Here is an 18904-nt window from a genome sequence, read left to right as displayed (position 1 = left end):
TACTCACATGAGCACACACACATAGACCCCACTCAGGTCCTGCTACACTACTTGTCTCTCTTTGTGTCTTTGTGTTACTTTGTTCCATATCTTGTCCTTGTAAATTTCTTATTTTCTAAATCTTCTCCTTTTCTCTCCCCCTAAATTTATTTTTTTTTCTTCATTAACTGTCTCTCTCTGGCTCATTGTCTCCCTGCGTCTCTCTGTCTTCCGCGCTGACCCTCCCACCCCACCTATCTCTGTTTTTCTCTCGCTCTGTCGTCTGCCCTCAGGTAGAGTATAATTCCCATCTTCCCAGGGGAGTCATGAATGGACGCCCTCTACTCAAATGCTTATCAATAACCTTTGAGTGCTTGCTCTCTTTGACTTCTAAGCGGCACACCCGTTGGGCACACACTCACAAACAGGAACACACACACACCAGGGGCTCTATCTCTGTGTGGACGCTATGCGCTGGTGAAGTGGTATTTTCCTTAGGCGCAGTGGGGTTTTTCCTCATCCGCACCTGTTCGGTTTTTTTGGTGGTTTGCCGCACACAGCAGCGGGAGAAGAGAAGCAGTAGGGACAGTGTCACTGGTTATCCAGCAGCACCATGTAGTTTTGGTGGTGGTACACTCTTGTAGCTCTCTCAAAACAACACAAACCCCTGTTAGGCATGTCTTTCTTTCTTTCTTGTCTGATGCCGTAGTACACAGACAGATAATTAGCCAGGCAATATATTTGTCATTAGAGTTGGACCGATCAATAGCTGGTGCTGATTATTGTTGCAACTAGTGATTATTTCCATTGTTGATTAGTCTTTCATTATTTTCTTGATTAATCAGTTAGTTGCTTGTCTATGAAATGTCAGAAAATGGGGAAAATAAATGTTGATCAGTGTTTCCCAAAGCCCAAGACTACGTCTCCAAATGTCTGGTTTTGTCCACAACACAAAGACATTAGTTTACTTTCATAGAGGTGTAAAGAATTGAAGAAGGTTAAATCCGAGAATTTTGCCTTTTTCTCTTCGGGAATAACTAAAACTGATTTGATTATCAAAATAGATGTCTATTAGTTTAATAGTTATGGATCCATTGTTGCAGTTTCTGTGCCGATACTGATGTCTTCGATCCATGTACTGATTGAGATTCTATAGTCTGACTGCTTTTTTGTCAATTTCTCATAGCACACACTGAAATACTGTAATTCGTTTTGAAGTCATGTATAGACATCTGGTCACAAGTAGTTTATAAGTGTTTGCTGTGCACTTCATTTGTTCAGGTATTCAAAACATTTGCCCTCCTACTTAAATGTAACTTTAAACATGATACAAACAAAAATAATGATGATGATGATTATAATTATAATAATAATAATGATTTTCAACAAAAAGTATTTTTGAATTTGATATGCAAATTGGTTTTGATAGATACCCAATTTCAGGTAAATTGCAATGAGATCCGACCTTGAAAAAAAAAGTTGACTGGTGCATCTCCGACTGTTGGATGTATGCTTGGGTTTCCTAGTTTCCCCACCAAAAAAACAATTTGAATTAGGTTAAGGTACTGACCAAGGCACTGGCTTAGAGTCTGGAGTGCTGTATGTTGGCCGCCCGCTGCTCCCACAGGATGGGTTAAATACAGAGTACCTCTTTCACTACCTTGTACATTATATGATTGTATGAGGTTGATAAAGATACTTCTTCTTCTTCTTCTTTTTCTTCTTTTTTTTTCTTCTTCTTCTTCTTCTTCTTCTTCTTCTTCTTTGTATGTCATTGCCAGCAAATTAATGAAAAGACCAAAATCAACACTGTGTTAGTCCCTCTCTCACCGCTTCAGTACATCACTGTATTAAATCTTGAAACATGGGTCACAAAAATGCTAAACTTTTCGCAAAAAACAGCAGAGTACAGGAGTTTTTATCAAATGTTATGTAAACAGGACTAAATAGTGCATTTGTTGGAGACTATTTTGAGCCATGGATTTGGTGTTCTTTACGGCAGCAGGACGGTGTATGTGGGACTCACTCAAAATAAACTCCTACTCATGTTCATGTCACGTAATAAAGGATGTGTCACCCAGTGTAACGGTGTGGCTCACTGATGTGCAAAACTAATTTGGAGGTTTTGGACAACAGTAGTCCATGGCAGAGAGGAATAAGCTGTATTAGGCTGTGGATACACAGACAGTAGTTGTTAGTGGGATCAATTCATTGACAATCTGAGTCTTTTTTATGGGATTTCCTGAGAATCAGAAAAAATAGAACATCCCCAGAAACATGGAGCTCCCAGGACCTTCACTATATCCAGAAACATAACTGAAACTTCAAACTAAACATCACCTTGCTGGAGAAACATTTGGGCTGCTGTATATTTGCAATTGTGTCTCTACACCTCCTGTACAAGAATATTAGTTTCCTCTCAGGAGGAGCTAGTTGGAGTCTCTGCTCCATTACCAAACTGTCTGAATAACACAGTGGGGAGTGCATTGCTTTTACAGGGGATAAGAGATGCCCATGTGATTGGCCATGACTGTTACCAGCCCCAAATGCACTGATAATGTATGATAATGGATTCTTCTTAATCCAAATCTGTTTCCGGGTGGGCCCCAGGTGCGCTGTGCACCTCCACCTGATGTCCAAAAATAAGTGCACTGCCACTCCCTCTGCGCACTGCACACTTAACTATTGTTTGTATACTGGACCTTGAGTGAATAGATTATCAACCTTACTTGTCTACATCACTGTGAATCACCCGTGAGTGTATAAGATTCAATGAGACACTTGCATAAAAATGACGTGGAAATGGCAAACATAGTGGGTGCGCAATTTGCTGACTTTCTCCTGTTTTATTGATCAGGAACAACATACTGGGTCATACAAAGTATCAAGCTGATGGATCAGAAATCCCAGAGAGTTATCACAGATCTTATACAGAATTTATCAAAATTTCTTTTAAGAAAATTAATTAAGCTTATGTCTGTCATAGGCCTGAACAAATGTGTGTGCAAATTCACTCGCTTAAGGCCACATCAAGCCATTTGAAATGCAGCACAGTACGAGTTTGTTATGATTTTATTCATCCAGATCCCAGAGATGCTGCGTTTTGGTATTCTCCTCTCACAATGTGTCTGTGTCTGATGAGAAATTTCTCTTCTCTTCCTACTTATCCCTCATTTATCTTCCTTTATCTTCAACCCCCCTCCTCCTCCCCCAACTCCCCTTCCGCTTCAGATGAGCCCGGCCAGTTGAAGATCTACCTTCCTAAGAAGCTGCTAGAGTGTCTGCCGAAATGTTCCTCCCTGCCCAAGGAGCGCCATCGCTGGAACACCAACGAGGTGAGAATGAGACACACGCAAGAGGGAAATATCCGTGACAGTGAGACGCACTCAGTGTTTTTCGCTGGTGACTCATCTCTAGCTAATGTCACATTGAGAGATGAAGGGAAGGTAAACAAACACAATGGCAGCTTTTCATTATGGGACCCTAAAAACTGTGACACCAAGAAATAAAAAAGGAAACAGCAACATGAGCTCACAGCTAAGAAATCCCACGGACTGTACTTTCCATTTGGGGTGCTGCTGCCTATTTCGTTTTGTAATCCAAACAACTCTGGGTTAAAGCATCGGAATCAGGGGCTCCTGGGTCTAAAACTATATAGGGCTTACAGGCTATGAAACAAGAAATGAGGCTACAGATTGAATGTTTCCACTGCTGATTGTTACTGGGTTCAAAAGCCCTATGGTCAGTCGGATCAAGATTGTTATCTGAACCTAACGTTGTTGCTATGCAACTATAGAAAGCTGTTAAATGCGTGGCACGTTTCTGCTCATGGGTGCTTTTCTCTGCTTTGTGGTGTGTGTGAAATTGATGCTCTAGTTACGTTTTCTAATGTTGTCCTCCAAAACAAAAAAATAGAGGGAAAAATGAAAAGCTGTCTGTGAGGTATAAACAACAAAAGCAGTGATCATGCACCCAGAGGATTTGATCATAAAAGCGAGTTAAGTCAAAGTAACTTAAGGGCTTTTTGCACTTTCCTCAATGTAACCGCATTGTAGAACTTTAGTACGCTTCAACTGTTGAGGGTTTCACATGAACTCATGGCTACCACTTAGTAATATAGGGCTGAGTTTGCCCTGCTCTGGGCCAAAATTAGCATCATATTTAGCAGCATGAACAATAGATAACTTAAATAGCGCTGTTGGCCAAGTGGTACAATGTAAAATGAGGCCAAATTACGTTGGGACAAGTCTTTACTCAGGGCCAAAGATAACCCTGAGCTAAACATGTGGGGTGTGAAAAGCTTTTCAGAGTTGCATGTTGTTCCAGACTTAAGCTGTTAGCTTAGGGAAGTGTTTGATGGGTGAAAATGGATGCAGGCATTTATCGTCAACAGCTCCTTGTTTATGCATTGCACAGCTCTCCACTGGTGGTTTGCTCCATCCATTGTGATGTGGTTGGCCTCTGCTGAGACATTTTCTCCATGTGCAGGCTGTGCTCTCCATTATGGATGTGTGTTTGTGTGTTTGTGTTATTGATTACCGAGTCCAGCATTATTATGCAATGCAAAGCTGATTTGGCCTGTGGTTTTTCTCTCAGGAAAGTCATTACATTTTTCATGCAATCCATCTCAATGAAGGTCATACTGGGAGTTAAGCACGGCGCCTACTGAACAGTGCGCTCATATGAATAGGCAGTGTGTGTGTGTGTGTGTGTGTGTGTGTGTGTGTGTGTGTGTGTGTGTGTGTGTGTGTGTGTGTGTGTGTGTGTGTGTATACGGTTCAGAACAACGTGACCGCTGCTGGTTAGGGACTTCCACACATCTGTCCAGCCAAGAGCAATTGTGCACCAGGCGCAGGGACCAGACCAAAGCACCTTGTTGCTGCCCCCTCTCCTGCCCTGTCTCCCTCTTTCTCTCCATCAGTCTCCCTTCCAACTCACAATCGAGTACTCTCTATCTTTATCTTTCATCCCCCCCTTCTCTCTCTCTCTTTCTCTCTCTCCATGGCTCTCTCTCTCTGATGAGGAGGTGCAGGCTCAGTTCAGGGGGAGGTTGGGTGTCCCTCGGCGAATTCCTTCAAAGCTCCTCTTCCACCCAGGCATAAAGTTTCCTGCATACTTAAACACTCCATTGTGTCTGCTGCTTCTCTCACTCGCTCGCTGCTTTCATAGGGGGAGCTATGTGTATGCTGTAGTGCATGTATGTATTTCAGTCTGTGTATGTGTTTTTGCCTTCTGCGTACGTGTGCAAGTGTGTCTGTTAGGGACGTGCCCAGCTCCAGATTATTGCGGTCGATTATTTTGTAGCTGCAGCAACAAAAGAATTGATTTTTTCTGTGTTTGTTGATTTCTGTCTGTATTGCAGACATTGCAAGAAGTTTAGTTTCATAACCAGCAGATTGAGAATTGAAATCATCACTGGCCATCAAATATTACATGTGGGATCTGTATGTCCAGCATATATTGTAGTGTAATATAGTTTTATACATTGGATTTACAGACTAGTCGGCTGTCGAATTCGAAGCTTTCAATGAATTTATTCAGTCGCATTCCCTCAGTTTGTGTGCATCTGTGTGTGTGTTTAAATATAAAACAGTTCTGGTCTAGATGTTCCTCATGAAGTGTGGCAATGTGTTATCGACAAATGGTGGGTTAAAAACAGCCAGTAATTATTTAGTGTGTAGCGCTTCTGTGTACGTGTGTGCTTTTGCAGGTATCTGTAGAATTTTTAATTTCCATGCGCTTACGCAAAAGGAAACCAGGAATTGGTTTTGTGTTTCGTCATCCTCCTTGTTTGGGTGCTGGGTTTCTGCATGCTGTTTATACATGTCTGCATGTAGAATTAGGATTATGCTTACTGTGTGTGTGTGTGTGTGTGTGTGTTTGAGAGAATGAAGAGAGAGTGACAGATAAAGAGATTACCATTCTGTGTTTGGATATGGAAGCCTCTGATTAAGTCCGACCCAATCTTTACAAGTCTTCATCTAATATGTCCTTATTCTCACCTTTTTCTTGGCATGTGTGTGTGTGTGTATTTGTTTTCATGCACGTGTGTGCGCGATTGCACATGATCCTCTGATCTCTGTTTTGTTACGCATGGCTCCCCCCGACACCTTGGCCTCCCACGAGCACTGAGCTGTGACCCCATACATTTTTACCCCGTGCACTCCTCATCCTCCTTCTCCTCTTCTTCTCTGTCCTCTCCTCTCCTCCTCCCCTCTTGTCCTCCCTCTCTCTCTCTTTTGTGTATCTACTGATGTGTGAAATTATTCTGGGATGGAGGGATAGATTCCTCCCTGAAGGGCTGAGCGGAGGCGTGAGCCTTTTGTTCAATAATAGATTGGGGGTGTATGTGTATCTGTCCATGGTAATAGACTATAGACTAGTTTTAGATAACAAACCACACTCAGGTGGACAGACTGATGGTAGAGTCTGTTTTATCCACCCATCAGGAATGACTTGTTGTTTCAACAAATTCTACAGAGCACTAAAATAAGGAGGTTATCAAACTTTTTCTTATGTAGACAAAGACAAACTACAGAGTCTGATCCTAGGACTCCAGCTTATGAAAAGATATAATTACTCATGTGGGGAACCTTGACATATGACTCATATTTTAAAAAGCCATACTGAGATAAAAACAGTAAAATTCCCTTTCAAAAGCTCAAATTAAAACAATGAAACATGCACTCACACACTGCGAAATGTGCACATCGTTGCATGATCTAATGTGCATTTTAAAGGCTTGTTCTTCAGAGCAACCCCCCCACTATGATTCAAATGATGCAACTGTCAAATGGGTCGGTGCAGACTTTAGTACATCACACAGACGACAGCTGTCTGTGCCACAATGCTTCTACATGTGAATCGGCTCCACATGTCGCTCAACTGTGCGGCTGCAAAGAGTGTTAAAGGATTGCATTATTTTGGTATTAATGATATGAAATAATATTATACGAAACATGCAGTGTTTTATTGCAGAACTCCGCTGTCGTCATGCAGTGATGTATTGGTCGCTGTGCGGTGTTAAGGCAGCTAGTTGACAGTTCACACACGCTCATGTCTCGTTGTGCCGCTGCATGACACTAACATGATTGCTTGAATGAGAAGCAGATCAAAACGCAGCATATACATTTTAGACCACTGGCACATCTGCCTCCTCTGTGCGTGTGTTCGTGCATCAAGGGTAAGTGTTGCCATGGTAACAGATTGCGTGTGCGCGCGTGTGCATATGCATATTCTTGCTAATGGTATGATCGATGCATTTGTGACACAAGCACTGTTCGTGATTGTTCGGTACATCAAAGGTGATGAGAGAGATGTGACATAGGCTACTTGCAATGCCAAACATGTACGACGGACACAAAAAAAAGAAAATAATCGGTGAAGGGCAAAAGCTCTAAATCTCAGGTAAAAATGGCAGGAACCCACTCACACTCACCTGTGTATGCTGCCGCGTCAGTTTCTAGTCCAAACAAAGCTCTCTGCATGTGTGTTTGAGTGTCTCTGTCTCTGAGTGTGTGCATGTTTAATTTATTATTCATGCCATTATTGTTGTTTGTGAACCATTAAATAGATACATTGAATTAAATATGCATGCATTGTATTCCAACATTTCTTCATAGAGATGCTTCCTTTTTTTATTCCTATAGGTAAAATATGAGAAGAATTGTCTGGAAAATAGGTTACACAGGAGGGATGATGTTAAATGTCAACTACCAGACTACGTGGAAAAAATACTATGGATCCATTCTGAAAACCCAGTGCAATACAGTTAGCAGACAGCCAGCAGCAGGCCTCAATGTTCCATTTATACGTTGGTGAAGGCTGCCCTTGATTTATGAATTTGATGTGTGAATTGCTAATGTCCAGCTCACACTGGCACAGGGCCAGCAGCGGCTGACACTCTCCATTTTGTCTGCTGCGTTAGAACAAAGACAAAAGTAACACGCCTTTAGAAAGTTACTGAAAGTTTCATTTTAAAATTGAAATGGGTATGCCGTTCATGCATTTGTTCACTAACGTGTTCGTGAGAGTCTTGGTGTATGACTGCCAGTGTGTGTGTGTGTGTGTGTGTGTGTGTGTGTGTGTGTGTGTGTGTGTCCCAGAGCCTGCCTATGGCTGTAACCTCTCCAGTTGACATTGAGCTCTGTGCTGTTGCCGTTTACCAGAGTAAAGCATAGTTTAATGAGGGGGCAAAGAAGCCAACACACACTCGAACGTGCACACACATGCTTGCACACATGCATACACACACAGACATGCACACTCACAGTACCAGAGGGGTGTTTCACAGCTCCTTATATTTGATTCCTATTCTTTTATCTTTAATCATTCCTCTGTCTTTTGGGTTGAGAGATATTTTATGTTTGGAGAGCGCCAAGTTATAATCACTAATTAGTCCTCCAGGCTCTCTCTCCCTCCTTCTCTCTTTTTCTCCTCCTCTTTGTCTATCTCTCATCTCTCTGTGAGCCAAGTGTAGCCCAATTAACACCCAACGTCATTTTGTGACTGTTGTGACTTCCATTTCCGCTCCAGACATCCATACTGTCCTGATGACCGAACCGTCAATTTGTACCAAATGTGCAGCAATGCAAAGAATTAATTAGATTCATTCTACTCGTGAATGTAATTTCCTTGTTGATACATGTAAGTACCCAGCCAGCTTTTCATTGGCAAATGAGCACGCACATGATAAATTGGACATGTTCACGCATAGATGCCTCACAGATTGTCGGCATTTCAATGGAGATATTTCACCACGCACAAGTTCACTGAGGGGCTGAGATTACCCAGCTTTTACAAGTCTAGTCAGGGAAAGCCAGGTGTCTGAGATAGGAGTAAGTGTTTCCTCTCCTCTCCTCTCCTCTCCTCTCCTCTCCTCCCCTCTCCTCTCCTCTCCTCTCCAGCCCCACATTTTCCTCCTGTTCTATTTTCTCCGTGTCGCACAGACCCACTATTTATCTTGCCCACTATAATTTGACACAAAATATTGTTAACTGGAGACACAGAAATATATTAAACAGTGGGAATGTGTGACTGTGAGTGTGGGGGTGTTGTGTACGTGCCTGAGTTCGTTTATGTGTGCCTGCGCGTGTGTGTTTGTGCATTTGAGTGTGTCTTTGTGTTTTAACTTCCTGGTAGATTCCAAGCCCGACCAAAAAGAACTGAATGACCAGCAGTGTCTGCTGTAATAAGAATCCAGGCTGTGCAGTAGAGACAATACTTTTTGTATCCTTAAATGTCCCCACATAGATCCTCTGTAATATCGGAGTCTGGAGTCTGAGTCTGTGTAAATTAGATTTAATTCATTGGAGACAGATAAGGCATTAAAATGTGTATTTGTGTGCATGTGCTCACAAACACACACAAATAGTCCTTGTACTCCTACTTTGAGTGCTTGTATTGCATGTGTAGAGCTCTGTCTAGATAACTTTATAACTTTATTTGACTTGGATAACTTTCCCTCACTCACGCTTAGGAGTCAAAGATATTTTACCGCAGCGCAAAGCAATTTTGCATGTTTACATCCCCAAATAACAGTTAGATGTCAACAAAACATCACACCGTAAATCAAGCACCACAGGTGCTGGAACCCTATTGATTTTGACTGAAGTTTTTCTTTAGCGTTTTCTGACTTAATCATAACTGTTGGAGCTTAGAGACTTATAAAGGAATATGCCTAGTTCAGGATTTCTGAAGTCAATACATATTTCATGCTCTCTGCTCATGTTTTACGAAGGTAGGTTCAGTAAAACACCTTTTTTTCATGCAGTTTCGGCTTGTCCTCTTGAGTTTGATGTAAATAAATATGCAGAAATACTTAAGAAAAATATAAAAATATCTGGGAGTCATTCTCACAAGTCTTGGTATGTATTTCTATGGGCTGCTGGTCTAAAACACATAAGGAGTGCTACACTGATGGCCACAGTTTTACTCATACTCATGTGCTGATGCTTACTCAATAATTTACCAATACTTGACTGTGAATTCATAGGATCAGTATGCACTGAGCATATCTGTGGACACCTGAGACGGCATGAGTGGGGCATGATGATTGATACAGCATCATTGTTGTGTAAGAGTTATGGAGTTGTCCACCAGCAACAGTGGGCGGGAGCTGCTCCGACAGCTCTTCCTTTATATTACATGTTTTGTGGATATATTTAAAATCTCTCAGACCACTCAGCCAAGCCTTTCTGAAAACATATCAGCCAGACATTTTCCCTATACCATAAATTCTGACTTGATAATCAGTAAATTGTGAGTCTTCAGACTCTTTTGCTAAGCATAAATTCAAAGCGCATTTCAATGGTTTCAATTCTGCATTGACAGCATTTATCTTTTTTTTTGTGTTCATGTTTTTGTTTGTTTTTGCTGTTGCTGGCATAATGTTGATTCAGTCTCCAAAGAATTTTCCACAGTGCTTATTTGGACAAATTATAGTTATGACTCTCTGATTTTTATTGCAATATAATATTTATATGCTTGTTAGAAAAACCACAATTTATACAAACATTGGATGTTCTCCAACAAGTGCACACTTGTGTCTTCCGTGCAGAGTTGCCCCTGTGCAATTTACACACAGCATCATTAACTGCCTACCTCATGCCTAAGCCAGACGCTTAAGACATGTATTTTTTTGTGCAGAACACAAAAATGAAGAATTTGTGCAAAACAAAATATTTAGTACTAAGGCAATCAAACTTCACAGACTTGATTGCAAAGGGGCTGAAAAGTGTATCAGACCAAATGTGTTTGTGCTCCATAAAGTTGCTGTGAGGTCAGTTTTGTTGATGTGATATGGATCTGAGTGTGTTGGCCTCACAGGCTCCAACCCACTAATGGCCATTTCCAGGCTGCAGCTTTATTTTTAATTAAAATTGGTAAGATTACGTGATCCTTTAATTGCAAAATCAATGCTGTTTTATTGCTGTACAAAAATACAATATAATTATAAGAAATGTCAAAACACTGTAATTTATATCCACTCATTAATAATTTACAGTTTGTACTTTTGATTTGTTAAGAGAGATGTATATTTGGGGACACAAGCGTGAAAATCTTAATGTTGAACATTCACTGGTGGCTTAATATGCTTTATATGTTCCCTGTTAATGAGTTGAGAAGTCATATTATCACGGAGCTCTCCTGCCGTGTTTACTGCACACTGTGAGCAGTGTTCATCAACTGGATTTTGGCTTCATGGAGTTTGTTTCACAATTAGAGGCTTTAATTTTGAGGCAGCACAGCTCCCATCCATGTTTTTAAAACTGGATGTATGTGTATTTGATGTCTCTCAAAAATGTTATAGGACATAACTGACAAATTACAATGATTATATTACAAGGTACATCTCAGATGCCCTTCAAATGTAAAGAGGCATATACGTGTCAAAACATTACCTCAGTTCTTGCACAGTGATCACACTATTATTCAGGGCAAATGTACCAGACATACATTCAGGCATTATCCTGATGTTATAATGTTACTCCGTTCGATCTCCTGTGTCTTACAGATCTCAGTTTATTGCGGAAGCTGGGCCAAAGGAGTAAATTGGCCTTCTACTATATAATATCCACAACAAAATACATAGTGTGAGAACAGTGAATCTCATGGTGCTGCGACTAGCATTTTCCACTAACATTATCCTGGAAATGTACACATTCACAAGATTTACCCTGGGAGATGGATACATTTACTGGTAAATATATACATTCCTCACATTTACCGTAATAGACACAGGGTGGGACACGGTGGGCATTCAGTATATGTGTGTGTGTGTGTGTGTGTGTGTTGCATTCTACTCAGGAGACCACAGTATGTATCCAGTGTTTCTCGTCTCAAACTGCAGTTCTACCCACCATCACGTACCTCTCCGTCTCCGTGTCTCTACCCTCTTCTTTCTCCTGCTCCCTCCTCCCTCCTGCTGATGTATGGAATGTCTACTCTCATATGGAGTGTGTTTGTAAAAGTCACGGTAATCAAATTTCACTGATTCCTGGGGGATTAAACAAGGTGGCATTTGTGTCCCTGTGTGTGTGTGTGTGTGCGTGTGTGTACGTGAGAGTGTGTTCTATCTCAATATTAGCTGCGTACAGAGTTGTGTATTGTAATGCAGCTGTGTCATTAGTCTAATACCAGCGCAGCTGTAATATATCATCCATCATCTTGTACTCTAAGGAGGTAACTATATAAGGAATACTGATGGTATATTTGCATACTGACAGTGCATATATTTAAGTGTTTGAATGAACAGTGTAAAGCAGTCGGTGGGGAGATGAAAAACACTTAAAATGGAAGGCATAGCGTCTCACTTGTTTTTTGGCCAAGTGATAGAGATTGAGAATGGTGTTCATTCATGTCTTTGGGTGTTTGATGGGAAAGTTTTGCTAACAATATCGCTGTCTACTCTGTGATACTTGAAACAAACCACTCTGTCCCAAAAATGTGATTGTTATCCAGTGGAAGTGTTCACTCATACTCCAACGAATGGGAAAGAACATGGCAACAGCAAGATTTCCCAGCCCAAAAATAGGTATTACCCAGTGTAAAGCCTAACTGCATGATTGCCTCTTGTTGGCAGCATATACACTCTGGCAGTATGTTTGTATAGCATGCCAGCTCGCAAATCTTAACATTGTCCAGCACATGACATCAGCATCTGCGTCTTAGCGAGGCTTTAAGCTCCAGTCTCTGTTGGCTCTAAGGTGTCATTGCATGTTGAACGAGAAAGTCATAGTCCATTACAGTTCACATGAGGTGGAAAGTTAGCAGGACAGCCCGGCAAGCAATGACTGATGTCTGTCTCCTCCTCAATCTCTAAACGTGCATTCAATTAGAGCAATTAATAAATGGCAATTGCTAGAACTATATGCATTTAATGGAGGAAAACAACCAGATTGAAAAAAACATAATGTCTCCCAGAGGTCATGATAGCTTCCATAGACAACAACACAACACTTGGAAATGGCTCATGTTAAAACAGTTGGTTATATTTCTCACCCCAACTGTTATTTATTTATATACATGTATCTTACATTATATAGAAGTTTAAAGATAGCTAACATACTTTTGCGCCCACTGCATGACTCACAGTGCTTGAAGAGAGGATGATGACTCTGGGCTCTACCTTGAACGGTGCATCATCACTGTAAAAATACTGTAGCCTCAGTGAAGAGGAGCCCCTTTGGATCTATTGATAAACTATACCGTACACTATTAACTATTAATGGCATAACGTATGTTCATCAGATATTATCACCTACACTTACACTCATGTATGTTGTTAGCTATGGATGAGCACAGCCTGTCCTTCATGCAGTGAGAGTCATGGGGGTATTTCAAGATGGATCGGTCTGGATCAAGCTGAATTCAAAAATAACAAATCCATACTTTTTAACCACAAGTTGCAATAAAGAAGTTTCAGATTCTGCTGACTCCTGATTTGTGGTTAAGACTGTTTAAGTCAACAAGAAAATTAGTTAACCGTTGCTGAGATTTCAAAAATAATGCATTAGCCAAAGAAGAGAATAGCATCACTTTAATCAAGTGCAGCTGCAGTTAAAATTAATTCTGTGGGGAAAGGCTTACATATTAGAATGTGCATATTTTTCTGTTGCATATACTATCGTTTAATTGACAGTCATCAATGGCAGTGGGCCCATCAAAGGTGCACCATCTTGTTAGCTTATTTCTGAGCAAGAGGTGGATTTTGCTCATTCGCTCCTTGAAGCTGGAATTGGGAATGCATTTGGGACTTCTTTATTAAACTATGTGAAATGTAGATCACATTTTGCAATACCCTGAAAGAGTGAGTACAAGGCCGAGAGTAACAAGTCTATTCAGGTCTACAGCCCAGGGCTTCGTCCTAGGCAGAGACAGATCAAACAGTGGAAGCCAGTCACCGGAGCATGGTTGATAACCTTTAATGTTTACTTTTGCTTATGATTGTTTTTAACTCTGCCTGCCCGTCTCCCAGTATGAAGCCTCCAGGTCTGATGTCGACTGAAAAGATAAACCTGAGATTGCAGACAATTTGTTCATCTTTAAATTGATGCTTGTCTTTGGCAGTTTGTTTTTGAGGCTTGAGGAGAGTTAAATATGCATGACTTCAACATGGGTGGCGCCAAGTTCTTTTTTCCAAAACAACAAATAAATCACATGAAATCTTTATTTGGTGGAGAGAAAACAGAATTCGGAATTGATTTTTTTTAGAGAGACAACTCCACGTTAGCTCCTGCAGTTAACTAGATTTGTTTGTTTCTTATGGAAAGGAGCTACAGTGATATTTACTAAGGCACACACACTCCGAACAGGTGCGTAACCTCAAACGCAAACATACACACACACACACATATGCCCCCATCTTGAGTTGGTTGAGGAGGAGACAAACCTAAAGATCGCCACAGAGACCCATCTTTCAAATTTATTCATTAAACTCCCAAATGCTCCCCTTAACGAATGTAATTAGAATATGGTAATGAGAGAGGGCTGAACCAGGGAGTGTTGTAATACGCTTAGTAGCACAGAGGGAGAGAGGAAGAGAGAGAGAGACAGAGACGGAGAGGGAAAGAGAGTACGGGAGTTAAAGGAGAGAGAAATAGAGAGACTGACTGACAGGGTGCCAATTTATGTCTTGTTGTAAACAAGTATTTATGCCAATGAGAGGTGGCACATACTATTTCTTCCTCTCTCTCTCTCTCTCTCTCTCTCTCTTTCTATCTCTCTCTCTCCCACTACATCTCTCTCTTCCTCGCTGTCTCTCTCTCTTCTTAGCATACCAAACCTTCTCAGTAACAATAACATCAACAATAGCAGAGCAGAGACAAGCCTCGGAGGGCAGAATGACTCACAGTCAGATGAGGCATCAGGGGTTAACACAACCACTGGAGACTCCTTCATTGAGACCCCCCTCCACCACCCCCAACACCCTCTCCCTCACCCTCTCACTGTCTTCTTCCACCTCCCACTGGCAAACACACATTCGTCATTAGAGATTTCAAATATTCTTGAGTGTGTGTGTGTGTGTGTGTGTGTGTGTGTGCGCGCGCGCGTGCGTGTGTGTGTGTGCACCTTCTCCTGGTTAACTTTGTGGGAGTTTTTGAGGGCTCTGACAGGCTTTATCCAAGACACCCTAGCGCAACAGGGGTCCTGGCATTGTGTTTGACACCACACACCTGTTGCCGTCTTTGATGTGTTCTCCCCCCCGCTGAGAAAGAGGGGGCCGTCTCCTCAAATGCAAATACGAGGCAGGGGGAAGAGGACAGGTAAAGTGCGCAAGAGGGAGGAAGTCTTAGAAAAATATGATTGATGTTCCCTCAGTGGATTGGGGCTGACTCTTCCTAGCTCTCAGGTCTCTGCTAAAAAAGTTTGTGCTACTTTCCATACTGTGAGTGTGAGTATATATATGTGTGTGTGTGTGTGTGTGTGTGTGTGTGTGTGTGCGTGTGTGTGTGTGTATGTGTGCGTGTGTGTGTACGTGTGTATGTGTGCGTGTGTGCGTGTGTGTGTGTGTGTGTGTAGCCGCTCTCACTATTTGGTCTTCTGTACATTAGCAAAAGGGAGATGAGAGGGAAATGAGACAGAAAAAAGAAGGAAGTGGGTGAGCAAGGAGGGGGGAGAGAAGGGGGAGAAAGTAAAGAGGTCAAATCAAAAGGAGAGGGAGCGAGGGAGTGAAGGAGAGGGGAGAGTGACTATTTCATTATAAAGCCGTCACTCACATGGGCAGCAGCCACCACACAGACTCTTCTGAGACCAAGCCTCTCTGGGTCTGCATGTGTATGTGTCGGCATACACTCGCTGTTGCCTGTGCACCCATGCATTCGTTCAGACATGGGAGGTATTTTAGTACCCACGTATGTCCAAGTGCGTGTGTGTGTGTGTGTGTGAAGGCTGTGCGAGTTGCAGTGTGACAGAGATGGATGTAACACGCATGTCTCTCTCCCGACCAGGTGACAGGGGCGGGCCCCCTCTGAAGGTCAGACCTTGTCCTCCAATGATAGACCAGCACTAAATGTGTGTGTGTGCATGCGTGCGTGCGTGCACCATGTCCGCACAGCGTGTGTCGCTGAGAGAGAAAGCCTGGACAAGTTTTGTTTTTCTTTATTTATTTTCTCACACAAGTGACAAGCCTTGTGTATTAATAGACGGCCCATTTGTATGCGTGTGTGTACAAGTCTTTTATGTCCACGGACGTGCATGTGTGTGTTGCCCAGTGTGTGATGAGGTGTTTATATGATAAACACAAGGCAAGCTTGAGAGGAATTCTGATCAGGGGCTTTGCAACAGTTGTTATGGAAACAGCATTAAGCAGTTGTATTAGCCAGTGGAAGTAATATAAAGGCTGTTGAAAGTAACACACAGTGGGGAGCGAGGCAGTTTGGGAATATAATACAAACTACACATTATTGCTCTGGTTTACAATAGGCTTGATGACATTTTATTGTGTGGCTAGAACAGAACAAAATTATCCTTGTCGTAACTCGTTGTCAGCGTCTCTTTCTGGTGTGAGATACACATTTTAATTAGCCAACTTAGAGGAACATGGTGCAAACAAGACATTAATGGTCTGGTTTTCAGCACAGACAGTATAATAAGTGGAGGGAGCTCCTGGGTCTCAAAACGGAAGTGCCATGAACCTGCCTTTAGGAGATTCCACTGGTTGCCAAAAGAAGTCTGATTGTATATAAGCTTATGAGAAAATTAGCCTACTTCTTACTTAATGTATTACCTCAGTAAACAGTGTCCTAATCAGTTTAGGGTCTCACCTGCTAGTTTCAAGTCTTCTTCAACGTAGCTGTTCATTTTCTAAATTACGATCCCATGTAGAGGAGAATAGAGTATAACGTGAGGTAGGCTGCAGGACATCGCCACCTTGTGATTGACAAGTCGTTACCGTGATGTATCCTCTGGTTCTCAGTCAGACCCAAACAGGATATACTTCTCAGCTCCACCCTCTCATCCAAGTATGGTCACTTCTGGCTCTAGAAAAATTTCACCACTGGATGGATTGCCCTTGCTTAAAACTGAGAAACAGAGAAAAAGGGGCTGTGGAATTCCCTTTTTGCTCAGAAGGTGGAAAACCTACAACCAACAGAAGACACTGTGTCACACCGGACCAGTAAACACTGTTATGTGACGTACTGCGAGTTGGAAGGGGCTTGGTTTTTGGCTATGATTCTTTTTTGAAACAGAAAATAATAAGATGACCAGCTTAAATATGAATTACTTAAATATGAATTCCCATGAAGTCCTGGAATCTGCCAGATGACACTTTTGAACAAACTGGACTGCTCTGGGTGCTGGCAAAATGGAGAGAAGTCTGACATTGTTCATTGTCTTTTACTACCAAAATTGGTGTGGGTGTCATGGTCACTATGTCCAGTATTTTATTATAAAGTCTATACTCTACAACAAGAGTCACATCAGTTACGTTAGCTTTCTAGTTGCAACATAATCTTAAGTCTTAACAAAAAGAACATCGATTGCATTGGTGATTTTAGAGGTCACTCAAACATTACAGGCTGGATTCTAAGAAATTTGCACCCGTCACATTTCTGTCGACAACCGTGGTTAATGACATGCCCACAGGCACCTCTCAGTTCTAATGGATTATTGATTATTACTGTTCAAATCAGATTGTGTAGGTTTGGCATAAAATTGTCATTGTTATCCTTAATTTACATGATGAGCCTTTGATGGAGGCATGTTTAAAAATAGGCCACGATCAATAAAATGTGGGTTGAACAAATGGCTGAGATAGTGCTCTAGATCAAAATAAAAATGACAGAGAAGCCTGTAGTCTGCGAAAAAAAAAGAAAACAGGAGGCAATTTTGGATAGAGTGTCTGTCAACGTCAGACACTGACAGGGTTGTTCTGGGGAAGAGAGAAGCCGTGGAGGTGCTCAGGAACAAATTACAGCATCAGCAGACCTCCCCTGGTAATGCTAATGCTGTTCTTTTCCTCATATATGTATACAAGACTTACCACGCTCAGAGAAGAAGGCTGAAACGGATTCTGTACTTGAAAAAGGACGCTTCAGTTTTCTACTTTCCAACACCGCCAAAATAAACTGCTCAATGCCAAATGATTTCTGTGGTGAGAACCAGAGGCAGCCTTCATTTCAGGCTCTGCGAATGGATGTGACAGTTCCAGTTTACAGACAACTTTGTTTCCCCCAGATCTCTGTCGGGGTGATGCTCATCATTAAACGTCAAATGTGCACGCACACACGCACTCTCTCTCACACACGTGCGCGCACACACATGCACACACACACACACTAGCCTGTGGCTAGACCCTATAACGGAATCTCCCTGGGGAAAGCTCCTGGATAAGTCTGTTGCAGTGTAGGCGACCCCCCACCCTCCTCTCTTCTTCTCCCCTCCCTCATCTGGAAATCTCCCTGAGGCCTGTGTGTGTATGTCAGTGTGTGTGTGTGTGTGTGTGTGTGTGTGTGTGTGTGTGTGTGTGTGTGTGTGCATATGTATGTGTCTGTCTGTCTGCTTTTCTGTACATGCCACCAGTTTCTTGGAGGGAGATGGTCTCAGTGATGCGTGAGTGGGAGGCTGATTTCCCCAACTGCACCGCTCGCTCCAATCTAACTTCCCACTCATGCGCTCTGCTTTGTTAGATATTTCTTAAGTAACTCTCTCTCTTTCTCACATTCTCTCACACACAGACAGTCAGGAATAGGTGTGTGTATGTCGGGAAAAGTGTCTGCGTGCGTGCGTGCGTGTGTGCGTGCATGCGTGCGTGCAAGTGTGTGTGTGTGTGTGTGCATTCAGCCGGGCCCGTTGTAATGCATTATTACGTAGACTCACACAGACATGCAGAATGTCTGGGTTTCTAGAGTAGATCCCTGGAGAAAGATACTTGTCCCTGTCCCTGTGTCTGGCATGGCTAACACACACACACACACACACA

The 18904-nt window shown here is 42.1% G+C and overlaps 1 protein-coding gene across 7 annotated transcripts in view; it reads left to right on the top strand.

The window, feature by feature from the left end:
- LOC115582977 (calmodulin-binding transcription activator 1-like) overlaps nt 1-18904 on the top strand; it is a 57940-nt gene that overhangs the window by 5274 nt on the left and 33762 nt on the right. For all 7 annotated transcript variants that reach the window (XM_030419277.1, XM_030419279.1, XM_030419275.1 and 4 more), the window contains exon 3: nt 3211-3314. In XM_030419277.1, coding sequence (XP_030275137.1) covers nt 3211-3314 — 104 coding nt within the window. The remainder of the gene's footprint in view (nt 1-3210; nt 3315-18904) is intronic.

Source organism: Sparus aurata, chromosome 6 (assembly GCF_900880675.1).
Source record: "Sparus aurata chromosome 6, fSpaAur1.1, whole genome shotgun sequence".
Lineage (NCBI taxonomy): Eukaryota > Metazoa > Chordata > Actinopteri > Spariformes > Sparidae > Sparus > Sparus aurata.
The sequence above is the reverse complement of the archived record's forward strand: the minus strand, read 5'-3'. Positions and strand labels throughout refer to the sequence as shown.